This window comes from Plectropomus leopardus, chromosome 1 (assembly GCF_008729295.1).
Source record: "Plectropomus leopardus isolate mb chromosome 1, YSFRI_Pleo_2.0, whole genome shotgun sequence".
Classification (NCBI taxonomy): domain Eukaryota; kingdom Metazoa; phylum Chordata; class Actinopteri; order Perciformes; family Serranidae; genus Plectropomus; species Plectropomus leopardus.
Window position 1 is genome coordinate 39,753,440 of NC_056463.1, and position 13,027 is coordinate 39,766,466.

Here is a 13,027-nt window from a genome sequence, read left to right on the forward strand (position 1 = left end):
CATTTCCATAGACTTTCAGCACTTCTCTCTCCCCAGTGGGTCCCCTGCAGTTGCAGGTGTATAGACCAGGCTGGGAGCCTTCACTCTGCTTTCAGTTTATTCGCTCTTGCCATTTTCCTCAAATGTATATCAGTATTGATCTGGATCTGAATATTTTCCAGGGTCTTCCTTTCTTCCACACGTGCCATCACAGGCTCATCATGCCTTTCACAAAGATATTTTCTTTTCTTCACAAACTCAAAGGCAGGAGCCAGGGGTCTTTACTTTCATCCAGTAAATCTGTCATCTTTTTCCTCTGTCTCTCTGAAGGGAACAGCAGCCATGGACCGAGGAAAAACGGCCTGGGTTTAGATTAATATCACAACTCAACAGGTGACCCTTGACCCCCCCTACCCCCCATCTCTCTCTCCTTCCCTCTGTCTATCTTTACAGCTTTATCCCTTGCTCACACAGAGGCCAAATATTCTGTTCTTTGTCTTTTTGCAATCTCTTCGCTACACTGTGTCCTGGTTTCTATCCTTTGTAAATCTGCAGCTGATTTGTAACATCTCAATAATCCCCTCCTTTCTTCCTTTGAAGCACTGCAATAGAAGGGCACAGATCTCAGCTAAGCACTCATGGATGATTTATTAATCTTTTTTTCTGTTTTCCACTCATCTTTCCAGATGGTTCATTTCTGAAACATTAATCAATAGTTGCTCTCTTACTAACCCAGACTTTCAGCATTTGTTTGTCCTTCCCCATGTGTTGTCTTTGTAAAGAACTGTTTTTGAAACTGATTGAGTTGAAGTTTTCTGATTTTGTCCACTTTGAGTTGAGCACTGAGAGCTCATTGGCAGTGCAACAGGATCACTGCAGAGAGGAGCTCTGAGCCCCAAACTTATCTGTTCAAAATTGCCATTAACAGAGTTTATATGGTCATAAACTACCTGGAAAACATATGTAATTTGCAAATAGCAATTTTCAGGCCTGAAAAGTTTTGGAAAATGAAATAAACCATGAAAGCTTTGGAAAAGTCATGGAATTTTGCTTCGCAGGTCTGTGTAATAACATATGATATGTTCAAGGACTGTCAGAAATGTGAAAATCCAATGGTAATTTCTATTTTTACATTTATTTTTTTTGGCTGTGGTAAATGGTGTCAATTTTGGTCATTTAAAGAAAACAGACATGTTTTCTTTAAAAATCACCAGAATTTTTTGAAGAAAACATAAAAATTGCTCAAATCTTTTCTGTCTAAATTGACCAAAACCGTAAAATGGAAAACATAAACATATATTTAAAAAAATGTATTATATAGTTATGAAAAAGAACTGACAAGGTGTATCAGTGGTAGTTTCAGAGAATGTATGGTCTTTAAAGTTTGCCTCAAAGTCATGGAAATGTATTGGTGAACATTTCCATGTATGGGTATGAACCCTGCATAAACATTGTCATTGATTGAAAAGTTTAAAATTGCAACTGTACTTATTGTAAGTGTGTCACTAAGGGTACTTTGTTGTTTCTTTTGTAAACATTCACATAAAATTTTAGGAAATGTGCATATTTGCTGTCTTAAAAGTAGTCAGATGAGAAAAACATTCAAATTTTTACCTGTCTGGTTTCAATACAGCGTTAGCCCTGTGAAATGTTCGTCTTGCGTAAAAACTCTGCTGGCAGGCATTAGTGCATCCAAGAGTCAGCTGGGGTTTTTGGGCTTATGAGCACATGTGTATGAAGTCAGAGGCTTCAATCTGTCAGGACAGCAGAAGTCTCATGCAGCATGTGGTCATGGTGCCCAGCTGTAAGGAAATTGCTTTGTTAGATATATTTTGATAGATTTTAAAGTGAGTAATTTTAAATGTCCTGATTCCAGTGACAATATGATACACGAGTTTCAGCACAGACACTGACACTTTTTTTTAAAGCCTATCTTCTCAACTTTAAATATAGTCAAAACTCAAACAGCTGTTTGATTAAAAAGAAAACAAACTGACACAAACAGACTGTTGGGCTGTTTTTCAAAGTAGCATTTGCTGATTAAGTTATGTTGGATATGTCGGAGTTATTCAGGTTTTAATAGCATTATTTGGACATATAGCACATTCAGAATGTGTGTTTTAACTGGGGTTGTTAACTGGGCAGTTTGCAACGCACATCCTGTCGTCTGTTTACAGTCAGCTCTGTGCGTTGTCCTGGATGCATTGCGCACAAACCAACTTGCCAACAGTTTTTAAGGCTGTGAAGTAGAGATGCATGTAAAATAAAATCCCACATTTCTAAATGGAGGGAGAAATACAGCTGATTTAAAACTTGGAAATCAACAGGTTTTTGAATATGTGCCAATATCGCGCCACCGACCTTTTCAAGAAGGTGAAAGAGAGAGTCCAAGTCCGCCACCTTTAGGAAACTGGAAAATCCTATTTTGATGCAAAGAAGCTAAAATGACAAGCTTCTCCAGCTGTTCTACTTTTCCGTATTTTGATGTTATAAACAACGTGTACTTTAATCATTGTATGCATGGCTGCATGTTAACAGGAGTATTAGTGGAACATTCATTTTCAACATGTAAACAGCTCAGTAGGATTATTGTCTTTTTCGGGATAATGGTAAAAACCTAATTATTTTGTGCATGTTAATGAACTCACTAAAACAACAAGATTCCAAGTAAAAGCTGCCAGAAATGGCTTTCCTTCACCTTAATAAAGGAAATGTTTTTTTGAAGTAAAGTTTTACAAATATTGCATTGAGTCAGGTTCCCTGTATCAATATAATAGGGACTAATAAACAGCAGTGTTTTTTTTTTTATATGGGCGTTAGGGTGAAAATGATTTCATGACAGAGCCAAACTGTTTTCCTCTCAGACTTATGGCCAGTTGGTCCGGTGAGGACTTGAGTGAGTAAGGTCAGTGTGAGGTTGCAGATGAATGCAGTTTGTGTGGAGGCAGAGCAGGAGGCAGAGTGACTCACTGACGTTATGGCCCTGAGAAATCCTCTGCCTCTGTCCAAGGTGCTGGAACACTTTGCATCATTTTCCTCTTCTTCCTCCTCTTCGTTCCTCACAGAACCAACTCAGACTCTGCTCTCCATACAAGCGCCATGAACCCAAACCCCCAGGACCCCTTTGGCATGAACCAGCAGATGGGCAGAGGTCCCCCCCAGCGCAACGGTGAGAGTAACACACACACACACACACACACACACACACAAACACACAAAACCAGGACACAAGATACTCACCTTTAAAGGGAGCATTTTCTTTATTTGTGTGTAGGGCTGGAGCGACGTGTCGATGTAATCGACGTAATTAACATAATCAATTCCGTACATACGTCGATTAACGTGCATCGACACCTCCCACCGTTTCACACAACGCACGCCATGAGCGCGTGAGCAGCACCAATTGTGTTGTTTTTGTTTCAGTGCTCATGTTATCATGTTAGAGAGCGTGCACACTGCTCGCCTGAGCAGCACTTGTCAGGTGCGTCTCAGCTGCGTGTCAGCTGCAGCACATCTAGAGAAACGGTTGCTCGCCGTTTTTTTATGCGACGCTCGCATTTGTCAGCAGGAATAGTCTGCTGAAAAACTGATGATTATGTTGACTGTATACCACTTTATACTGCAGTTTTAAGTCTCTCTCTGTCACAGAGATGCGGAAATACAAAGATGTTAGTTTTACCTCAACTTCCTTGCTTCCCTTTCAAAACAAAAGCTATCTGACTGTGTCTCTGAGGACTGAATGTCATCAGTTGCTAATACAATGCAACTGCACAATGCAAATGCAATGTGGTTGTCAGCTGTGCAGGAGCTTGTATAACTTCATAAATGAGAGGAATATGTGCTTCTAAATATGAAAATACAGCACTCATATCAGCAGGCAGCGATATGCCTTTAAAGCCCAGTTAAGGCTGGTCTATTTTGATGCAGAAAGAATGGACTAGTTATAATTAATTATGTTACAGGAAAGTTATAGTGTTATTTAAATTACTGTAACAAAGAGTACCTTTATTATTACTCCTTCTAAAAGTGACTTGAATTTTACATTGTTTTATTTATTTTGCTGTTGTATTGCTAAATGTGGATTACACCACATTCCTTTTACTTGAGTGGAGAAAGCTCTTGCATTAATTTTATTTTGGAGAGACTTTATATCAGACTGTAAAACACAGATTACCAGTTAAGACTGGGCTATTTTTTGGAGGGAATAATGCCCTGCAGCATTTTAAAATGTTATTTTCAGTATATTTGTTGTTATATTAATTCATTAATAAAAAAAAATAATTGTTAGATCAATAAAAAAATAAACGATAGATCAATCAATTAATCGAAAAAATAATCGATAGATTTATCGATAAAAAAATAATTATGTGCAGCCCCATTTGTGTGTCTGCTCATATGTGTTAATATTGTTGTCATCTGTGTTTTGTTTTAATGAGTCTTTCACAACGTGATTGTTTAACCCTTTAAAGTTCATACTTAAAAGAGCCTTTTAAAATAAAATGTTGCTTTTTTTTTTTTTTTTTTTTAAAAGCAACATTTTAGACTGTAGAATATATTAACAACATGCATAAATTTATGAAGTAAAACATTTTTTTAAGTAAAATGCATTGTAATAAAACATAAAATTTAGTGTAATATGATACTATATGGTAAAAAAATGTCACTGTTATATAATAAAAATCTGAAAATAAAAGCATTTTAGTAAAATGAATATGAAAAATAAACAAATTCAAATTACAAATCTAGTTACAAAATCTGTTTAAAATGTATGGTAGAAAAAAAAAGTCGATTTAATATAATCACAATAGAATTGAACAATGTACAATCAGAATACCAAAGTGCACTGTAAATTAAAAAAAAATAAATAAAAAAATCTGTATAAAATGAAATTTGGTTTTGCCAAGCTGCCGAGTGATTTGATTACAAAAATGTCAACTGTGTGGTTACAATGTCTGTTAAAGGGTTAATGACAGTGTGAACTGCACAAAGCACACTGAATCTGATCATTTTAAATCAGATTTGGGCCACTTTCATATGTGGTTCGAAATCAGATACAGATCTAATTTTTTGAATTACAACCTCAGTCTGAACAGTCATACGACCAGTATCGTAATTCAGTGTGACTTTTACATCACTCTTGATCGACATCCTTCTGTAAAATGAAGAAAACTCCGTCCCACTGTCTTTATCCATTTTTTGTGATGGGTTGCCTAATCAATCTGAAATTGCACGTAAGGCCTTTTTCTCATTCACCCTCGGTCCGTGCCTTTTTTTGACATAAAAATACTTCAGCAACTTCTTTTTCTCTCCGCTCCTTTCCTACTCATCATCTGCTTTCACATTCGCCTGTTTCCACTGCAAAATTACTTCAAAATGAAACCGTAAACGGTCACATCACTTGCCTCCATGTTTTTCAAGGGCTTCTTCTCCTTGTTTACTTCCATATAAACAGCTATATTTGACATCCTGTTGTTCTTCTAGGCATGTGGGCCACATCAGGGCCTTGACCAGTTCACACAAGGGTTCCATATTGGCCACATGTCAACTGATAATATGAACAGCTACATTAAAAATTTAGATCTAGAAAAATGTCTGAATCGAGCACTAAGGCTTGCAGTGTGAACGTAGTGTTGAAGTTAGTACCAGTTTATGTGAGGCTGTACCTTAGCTTCATCATGTGGACATCACTTGACCCCTTTTATCTTTTTTAAAACTTCATCTGGTTTATTTTTATGTTCTTTCATTTTACTCGCTGCTATAGCTGCACATTTTGAAACTTCTTTTGTGGAACTTAAGCTCATTGTATACCAAATAAATATTAGTTTCCAACTGGTCTCAATTATTCAAGTCACTGTCATTGGCAGTCACTTCATCATGACCAAACCTCCATCTTAACAAGCTGACAGAAGCCTGAAAAAAAACAGAAAAAACAAACAACAGAATTGAAAAATTAAATTCCCACTTTACTTAAAATGTGTTTTGTCTGTTGTTACTTCACTTTGATGTTTTTTGCCTCAGTGTGCAGATTTTGACACTAGAAGGCTCCATGACATCTACAAGCATGATATGTGACATCAGAATGATTATGTAAGTTAATCTTGGTCCAATATGCAGCTTCCATGACTCCGGTGTGGAAATCTTTGGTGCATTTTCAGAGAAAAATGGATTTTTTTAGAGTTAAGTATAAAACATCTTGTGTGTGAATTCTAACAGTCATGGATTTTTTTGGTGTAAACCTAAAGTAGAGCAAGTTTGTTCTTAACTGTGTTTTCTCCAGCAAGTTATTATTTCATAAGCAAAACTTTTGACCTGAAATAATGACAATAAAAACTGTAAGGCATGTCTCAAGCCATTGGTTATGATGGTTGCCTGGTAACAGAGCTGCTCCCTCTGACAGTTTCTCACAATATTTATGGGAAGAAAAAAAGAAGCTTTATTTATGAAGCACTTTTCACATAAGATATGCAGCACAAAGTGCCTTAAAACGATGGCATTATAAGTGTCTCTTATGAAAACAGACAGAATTAACATAAAACAGGCCAACAAGGCAGTTCAATATCAAAGGACATTTTTAAAAAGTTTTAAACAAAAAATCAGTGATAAAGCCATAAATCATAACATCCAGTAAGATCCAACATTTTAAAAGAACTGCAGTGTGAAGTTTAGAAAGAAAGAGTTTCAGAAAGTCAGAGTGAGTTTAAAGCTAGAGTGAAAGCTTTTAAAACTAGTTCGTGAGCTGGCTTTTCTGTTTTCTGTGACTGTAGGTTATGTGGTCCATAGATTTGGGACCTATTTGACAAAGGCTGCATCCCCGATTCTCTTTCGGCTGTTGGTGGGAACCTCCAATACACCAGCAGCAGATGATCGCAGTGTTCTTGAAGGCAAATAGTTAACAAGGCAGTTAGCAATGTAGCTTGGTTCGAGGCCATTTAGGGCTGTTAGGAGGAGGACCTTGAAAACAAATCTAGATGTAACAGGAAGCCAGTACAGAGCAGCTAAAACTGGCCTGATGTGCTCTCTCCTCTTGCCCTTATGTTAGTGGAGCTGCAGAGTTCTGAATTAGCTGAAGTCTCTCAGTGGTGTATTTACAGAGGTTTGTAAAAAAATGCATTACAGTAGTAGTCAGCTTGAAATGAAGGCAGAATCAGCTCCTCAGAATCTGTGCAATCTCATCTGGAAAAATTATGATTTCTGATGTTTACTATTTTCCATTTACAGTCAGCCATTATCATTAGCTATTGAATGCATTAAGCTTTTTTTGTAATTACATGCCTATCGCAGCTTTATGGTCTCTCTTTTTTTTTTAGATAATACATATTTATATGTGGGGGTGTGTGTAAAATGCTTCACTCCATACTTGGGGATGGACATGGACATAATGCCTACTATCTTCACATTTCCATTATATATATATAATGGAAATGTGAAGATAGTAGGCATTATGTCCATGTCCATCCCCAAGTATGGAGTGAAGCAAAAGTCGATAGCTTGTGGTATCTTTTGAAAAGATAACTTGCCTACATAAAAAATATGTCTTTGAATTTCTGAATGGACTTGATTTGTGTTAATAGCAGCATATGCTGCTGCCCTCATGCTGCTTCATGGAGTGATTGTGAAAGATCACGAGGAGCGGAGCTGACAACAGCTATTAACAAATGAAAGGCAGGTGGAATATTCAGTGTGACGTGTATACCTCCACCAGGGGCAGGAGACAGCTCAATAGAGTGTCAGATTAAATCCACTCATGTATTTAAACATCACCTCAACGCTCATATATTGTAGGAGAGGTGGCAGACGTGCAGCTTTACAGGAGCAGAGGTCTATGTCATTGTGGCACAGAGTCAACATGTTTTTAAACTGGACCCCCTCTCGGTCCCACACAGTGTGCAGGCTGCTCCTCTGCCGGGCTCCTGTTGTAGTCATCATGCTCGTGCAAGCTGTTTGTGTTTCTGTTCTGCTGGTCATTTATTAACAGAGAACACAGTCCATCCAGCCAGATGCTTCTCACTCTCACTCTGGGCTCAGTTACACAAATCACCATCAGGCTTTTGTTGGTTTGAAATGTTCTGTTTATGCAATGGAGTTGACTTGTTATTCGTCCAAAGAAAAAGATCCAAGTGGAAGAACTGATCCTCCTTCCTCACTCTGCCTCTCCTGAGCTGTTTCCATCTGATTGGTCAGTGTGTTTTTGACAGCGTTGGTCTGATCTGCGGGCTGACGAAGTGTGGAGTGGATGAGAGAAGTGCTCCTGCAGTCAAGTACTTCTCTCTGTTTAGCCAATAAGTTTGAACGGGATATTGCCTCAGGATCTGGGCCAAGTATGAGTCTCCCATACAAACAGAATCAGCACACTGTAGATGAATGACTTACAGCACGCTAACTGTTGGGCTTTAAATGGCTCACATTCTCACCCAGTTGAGAATGGTGTGTGTGCGTGTGTGTGTGTGTGTGTGTGTGTGTGTGTGTGTGTGTGTGTGTGTTGTTTACAAGAATAACTGATATCATGTATTTAGTGTTTATGATTGCTCCATGTTTGTTATACCCATCATGTTCTGTGGAACTCTTGTGTTGGAAAGCCAACGATTATTCTGCCTCTGCACCAGAGACAGCCGCAGCTTGAGGCATAACAATCGTTAGATGTAAAGAAATCATACACTAATTATCAGATCAAAAATTTCACACAAATGCCTAGCAGGATAAAATGATGGGGTGAAGATGTTTCTATCCAAAAGGTCAAAGGTCAAATGTATTGTGACATCATGTTGTTCTGCAAAAACACTTTTCTGGCCATTATTCAACCCCATAACTTAGGAGCAGAAGGAGAAACATTTGGTCAGATACTGAACTGGTGACGCTCATCTTGAAACTGTGCTAAATGTATAAATACTCTGTCTGCTGGTAGGGTTGGGCCGGTGTTCAAATTTTCAAACCGGTTTAGTATTTAGCCAAACACTGGACCAGACCTCTTTGCTGAAATTTTACCAGGTGCCTCCCTCGGCTCAGCAGTAAATCCTCAGTGGGACATAATGACACTGTGTCCTGACAGAAAGCAAATGTCTAACTCAATGTCTAAATCATGTAACACTGCATAACACCCGGAGCTCTGTGTCCACTCTGACTCTATAAACTGTCTGTTACTGTGATGACAGCAGCGCATGTAGATGCAGCAGCCTGTAGCTCATTAAATCCTTGCTACTTTTTTGCTCTATTTTGCTCAGTTTTTCTATTTTTTTAACACTATGGCCCCTTCTGCTGAAGCACAACTTTTCTATGACAGAGAAGCACTTATCAACATCAGGAAAAGTTGTGTGGAGTTTGGACCGAATGCAGCAGACTGTGAGCAGATCTCCACAAACGGCATACGCTTAGCGGCCAGTCAGACCAGAGGCTGATCAACAGTCCATATCAAAATATTTACCATCACAAAAGGCTGTTCAGTATTCTAATTAAACGTCATGGAACCGGTGAATATTTGCTGTAAAAATGAGTTGAATGATTAATCAGTGATCACAGTAATGTCCATCAAGCCACAGCAAATGTATAATTTCTTTGTTTTAGCCGTCTTCAGTTCAGAGCTATATTTCCCCAGAGGTAAAGTGAGCTGTCTGTGGAGGATCATGTAGTATATATGGTACGGTACAGTCTTCTTGTATAGACTGCTGTATATGGTTAACTTGCACATACTATACATGGCTGTACAGGCTGCATATCATTTCCTGTGAAAGAGGCAACAAACTTGTTGATGTAAGGAACAAGCAGCGCACCCTCATCACAGGAGCGCAGAAAGCTGTGAAGCCCCAGGGCCTCGTTGACACCTCTAAAGGTTTCATTGGGTTTTGAGTGGTGTTAAGCCCTGGCTGATTAAAGCTGCATCTAACCAGGAATTACAGCTCTGAGTCACTGTGCCGGGGTGGAAACACTTAAAGCAGACCAGTTCAGCTGCAGTCTTTGCCAACGGAAAATGAGCAGCATCACTGAAGAAATCTAATGTGACCTCCGCAGCTGAAAGGCCTCTGATTACTGTGATGCTCGAGCAATAAACACAGACTTTTTTCTTCTTCCGCAACATCCATATTGAGTGCATCGCACAGTGTAAGTCAGGGAAACTCAACTTGCTTTACTTGGGGCCCACTTTTGCTAAGTGACAGGAGGACAAGGGCCTAGGATATTAGGACATTTCTGTGATTTTAGAACATTTCTAGGATCTTAGGAAGTTTTGCGGGTTTTAAGACGTTCATAGAATTTTTGAATATTTCTTCGATTTTAGGACATTCACAGGATTTTGCAACATTTCTAGGATTGTAGGAGATTCATAAGATTTAAGAACATTTCTAGGATTTTAGGACATTTCTGTGATTTTAGAACATTTCTAGGATTTTAGGATGTTCATAGTATTTAAAGACATTTCTAGGATTTAAGGACATGTCTAGTATTGTTGGACATTCATAAGATTTTAGAGCATTTCTAGGATTTTAGGACCTTCATAGGATTTAAGGACATTTCTAGGATTTTAGGACATTAGGGATCCTCCACTGTTTTGTTTTGTTTTTTTTATCAACAAGCTCTATTGTGATGCTGTTTCATGCAGTCTGGCACCTTATGTATACTAAAAGTACAAAACAATTCCCAGTGTGAATCACTTAATTTTATTGTGGATTAGAAAATGGTTGGGGACCACCCAGCTGCTATTGGGGGCCAGATTTGGCCCACGGATCTTTAGTTGAGTATCACTGGTGTAAGTTGTCCAGCCAGGGACAGGAGCCAGACATTTTCTATCCCAGTTGTCCTGTTTCCATCCCAGTTGCGTCTCTACGAGCAACAGCGAGCGGGAATGTAATAATGGCAGCCTGTTGTATCGCCTCATTGTCCCGTCTGCTCCAGCAGCCCAAAAGCTGCCTCTCAAAATGAATGAGCCTCAGAGAGAATGAGAGCATGGAAGGAGGAGGAATGGGTGAGCAGCGGTTCAAAGGCTAATGCAGGAGAAGCTGAGTGGAAGTCTGAGCCATGAGGAGACTTGAAGGAGACATCAAGAGAAACAAAATATTTTCCTAATAAGTAACAGAGCGCACCGGAAGTGTTGTTGCTAAACACCAGAGAGTGCAACACGGAAAAGAGAAAAGTTAAAAGGAGGGCAAGGACAAAGGCATGTGTATCTAGCACTGGGTCGACAGTTAGAAGGAAGAGAAAGAGGCTCTTTCTGGCCCCAGAAAAACAATGGCCCTCTCTTTTTTCCTCATCAGTGTATGAAGCTCTCCCATCTCTGTGACTGATAACATGATGCCAGATGCCCAGCATTTGTATTTATGAAACCACACAGTAATTGCAGTGTGTATTCTGAAGGGCCTGTTCCTGTCACAGCGACTGATTATTGTGCCAGACATGCCAGGATCAGTCAAACAGCTGGTTAATACTGAATATCCTCCAATGGTCCTCTGCTTTTTTTGTGTGTCTTTTCTTAATTTCTCCATCAATCACCCTTCTCCCTCTCTCTCTCCTTTATTTGTTTGTTTCTCTGGAGGCTGGCATGCAGCTAGTGTCAATGAGGCAGAGGTGGACGGCTCTGGAAATGGTGAGTTGCACATAAGCTCAGTAATTGAGGGGTACTTTACATAAGTTTGTCTGTGGAACACGTGTTTAATTGAAGTGTACATTCTCCTCTGCAGTCTTCTCCTTCCCCACCCTGCCTACTAATGAGGAGAATCTAATGGGGGTCAGTAAGCCCCTTCCCAAGCAGCTGTGGGAGGCCAAGAAGGTGAGACTGTTGCCCACTTAGTACATGTTACATCAGTGCCTGGTTGATACTTGCTGTGTTGTTTGAGAGATTATTATGTGCCTATCCTCACACTGACAGATGTCATATCTGGGTGATGAGAAGTCCAAAACGATGACTGAGTCATTGCAAAACATTTCTGTCTTTGGAGAATGGTCACTGTGTCAGATCATGTGATGGTGACACCTTAAAGTGAGATGTGTCAGACTACAAGTTTAACCGGTCTTTCATGCATGACCTTAAACAGGTTATTAGGCATGACGGGCCAAAGACACATTTCTGGGATCAGGAATGTCAACAGTCAGGACATTCAGAGCATCACAGAGAAAACCATAGCTGATGTCGAACTAGACAAGAAAGGCAAAAAGCTCTCATACGTATTAGTCTGTCTGTCCACTGAAGCAACAAATTGTCTTGGTAGATGCTGATTTTAACCCTTTAACACCTGCTGCCTTTAACGCTTGTTGCTGCTGCATTCAGTCCTTCCCCAATCATTTTTACCTCAAAGAAAATTGGTTTGATTCTTACAAAATCACGAGAAATTCATTATGAGCAACTAGGCAAGCAATGGCCTGCTATGCAAAAAATGTGAATGGTTAGAAGAGAATTATCTAAAAAATAGCTGGGATTAATTATTTAAAAAAACATAGAATATTAATAAAAAATAAATGATAAAAATATGTGTGTGTGTGTATGTGTGTGTGATGCATCGTCAATCTATATTTGCAGTCTGTGGTACATATTAACAGCTTCTAAAGTAACAAAAACACAACAATTCCTATTTTGCGGTGATTATAAACTAATTAAAACATAGTTAAGAATAGATATAGATGCTCCATAAGAAGAACTCTTCTTCAGATCCCACACACTGGACCTTTAGGGTGTGATAATATGGATCAAATGTAGCACTATGTACATGTATGAAAATGAGACAAAAGTTTGTAAAAGTGAAAAGCTTATCATAGAGTATTTCTCAAATGTAACGATACAAAGGAATGAGATATCGGATATGCGAGAAAGGAATGAGCACTCTAAAACTCACTCTAAAACCTAAATATGTAGGTACATGAGAAAGAGGATTTGTCTGTGTGTGTGCAACCACCAAGCTGTCTTCGTTTTTGCAACATTCTTTTCTTCCTATTTTGCCATTTTCGTCCTAATGCCATAAAACCTGAAAGCTGAAAAGTGTTTGTGTTCCAGGTCCAGTCTCTGGCATCAAGGCCTAAATCGTGTGAAGTGCCTGGAATCAAGTAAGTCAGAGAGCAGGAGCACAAGGAC

General features: G+C 39.0%; 1 protein-coding gene across 3 annotated transcripts in view; it reads left to right on the forward strand.

Annotated features, from left to right (window-relative positions):
- crtc3 (CREB regulated transcription coactivator 3) overlaps positions 1-13,027 on the forward strand; it is a 59,355-nt gene that overhangs the window by 35,209 nt on the left and 11,119 nt on the right. For 2 of the 3 annotated variants that reach the window (XM_042485153.1, XM_042485135.1), the window contains exons 5-9: positions 310-372; positions 3,045-3,148; positions 11,510-11,548; positions 11,643-11,731; positions 12,950-12,999. In XM_042485153.1, coding sequence (XP_042341087.1) covers positions 310-372; positions 3,045-3,148; positions 11,510-11,548; positions 11,643-11,731; positions 12,950-12,999 — 345 coding nt within the window. The remainder of the gene's footprint in view (positions 1-309; positions 373-3,044; positions 3,149-11,509; positions 11,549-11,642; positions 11,732-12,949; positions 13,000-13,027) is intronic. The other variant, XM_042485145.1, reaches the window with a different exon arrangement.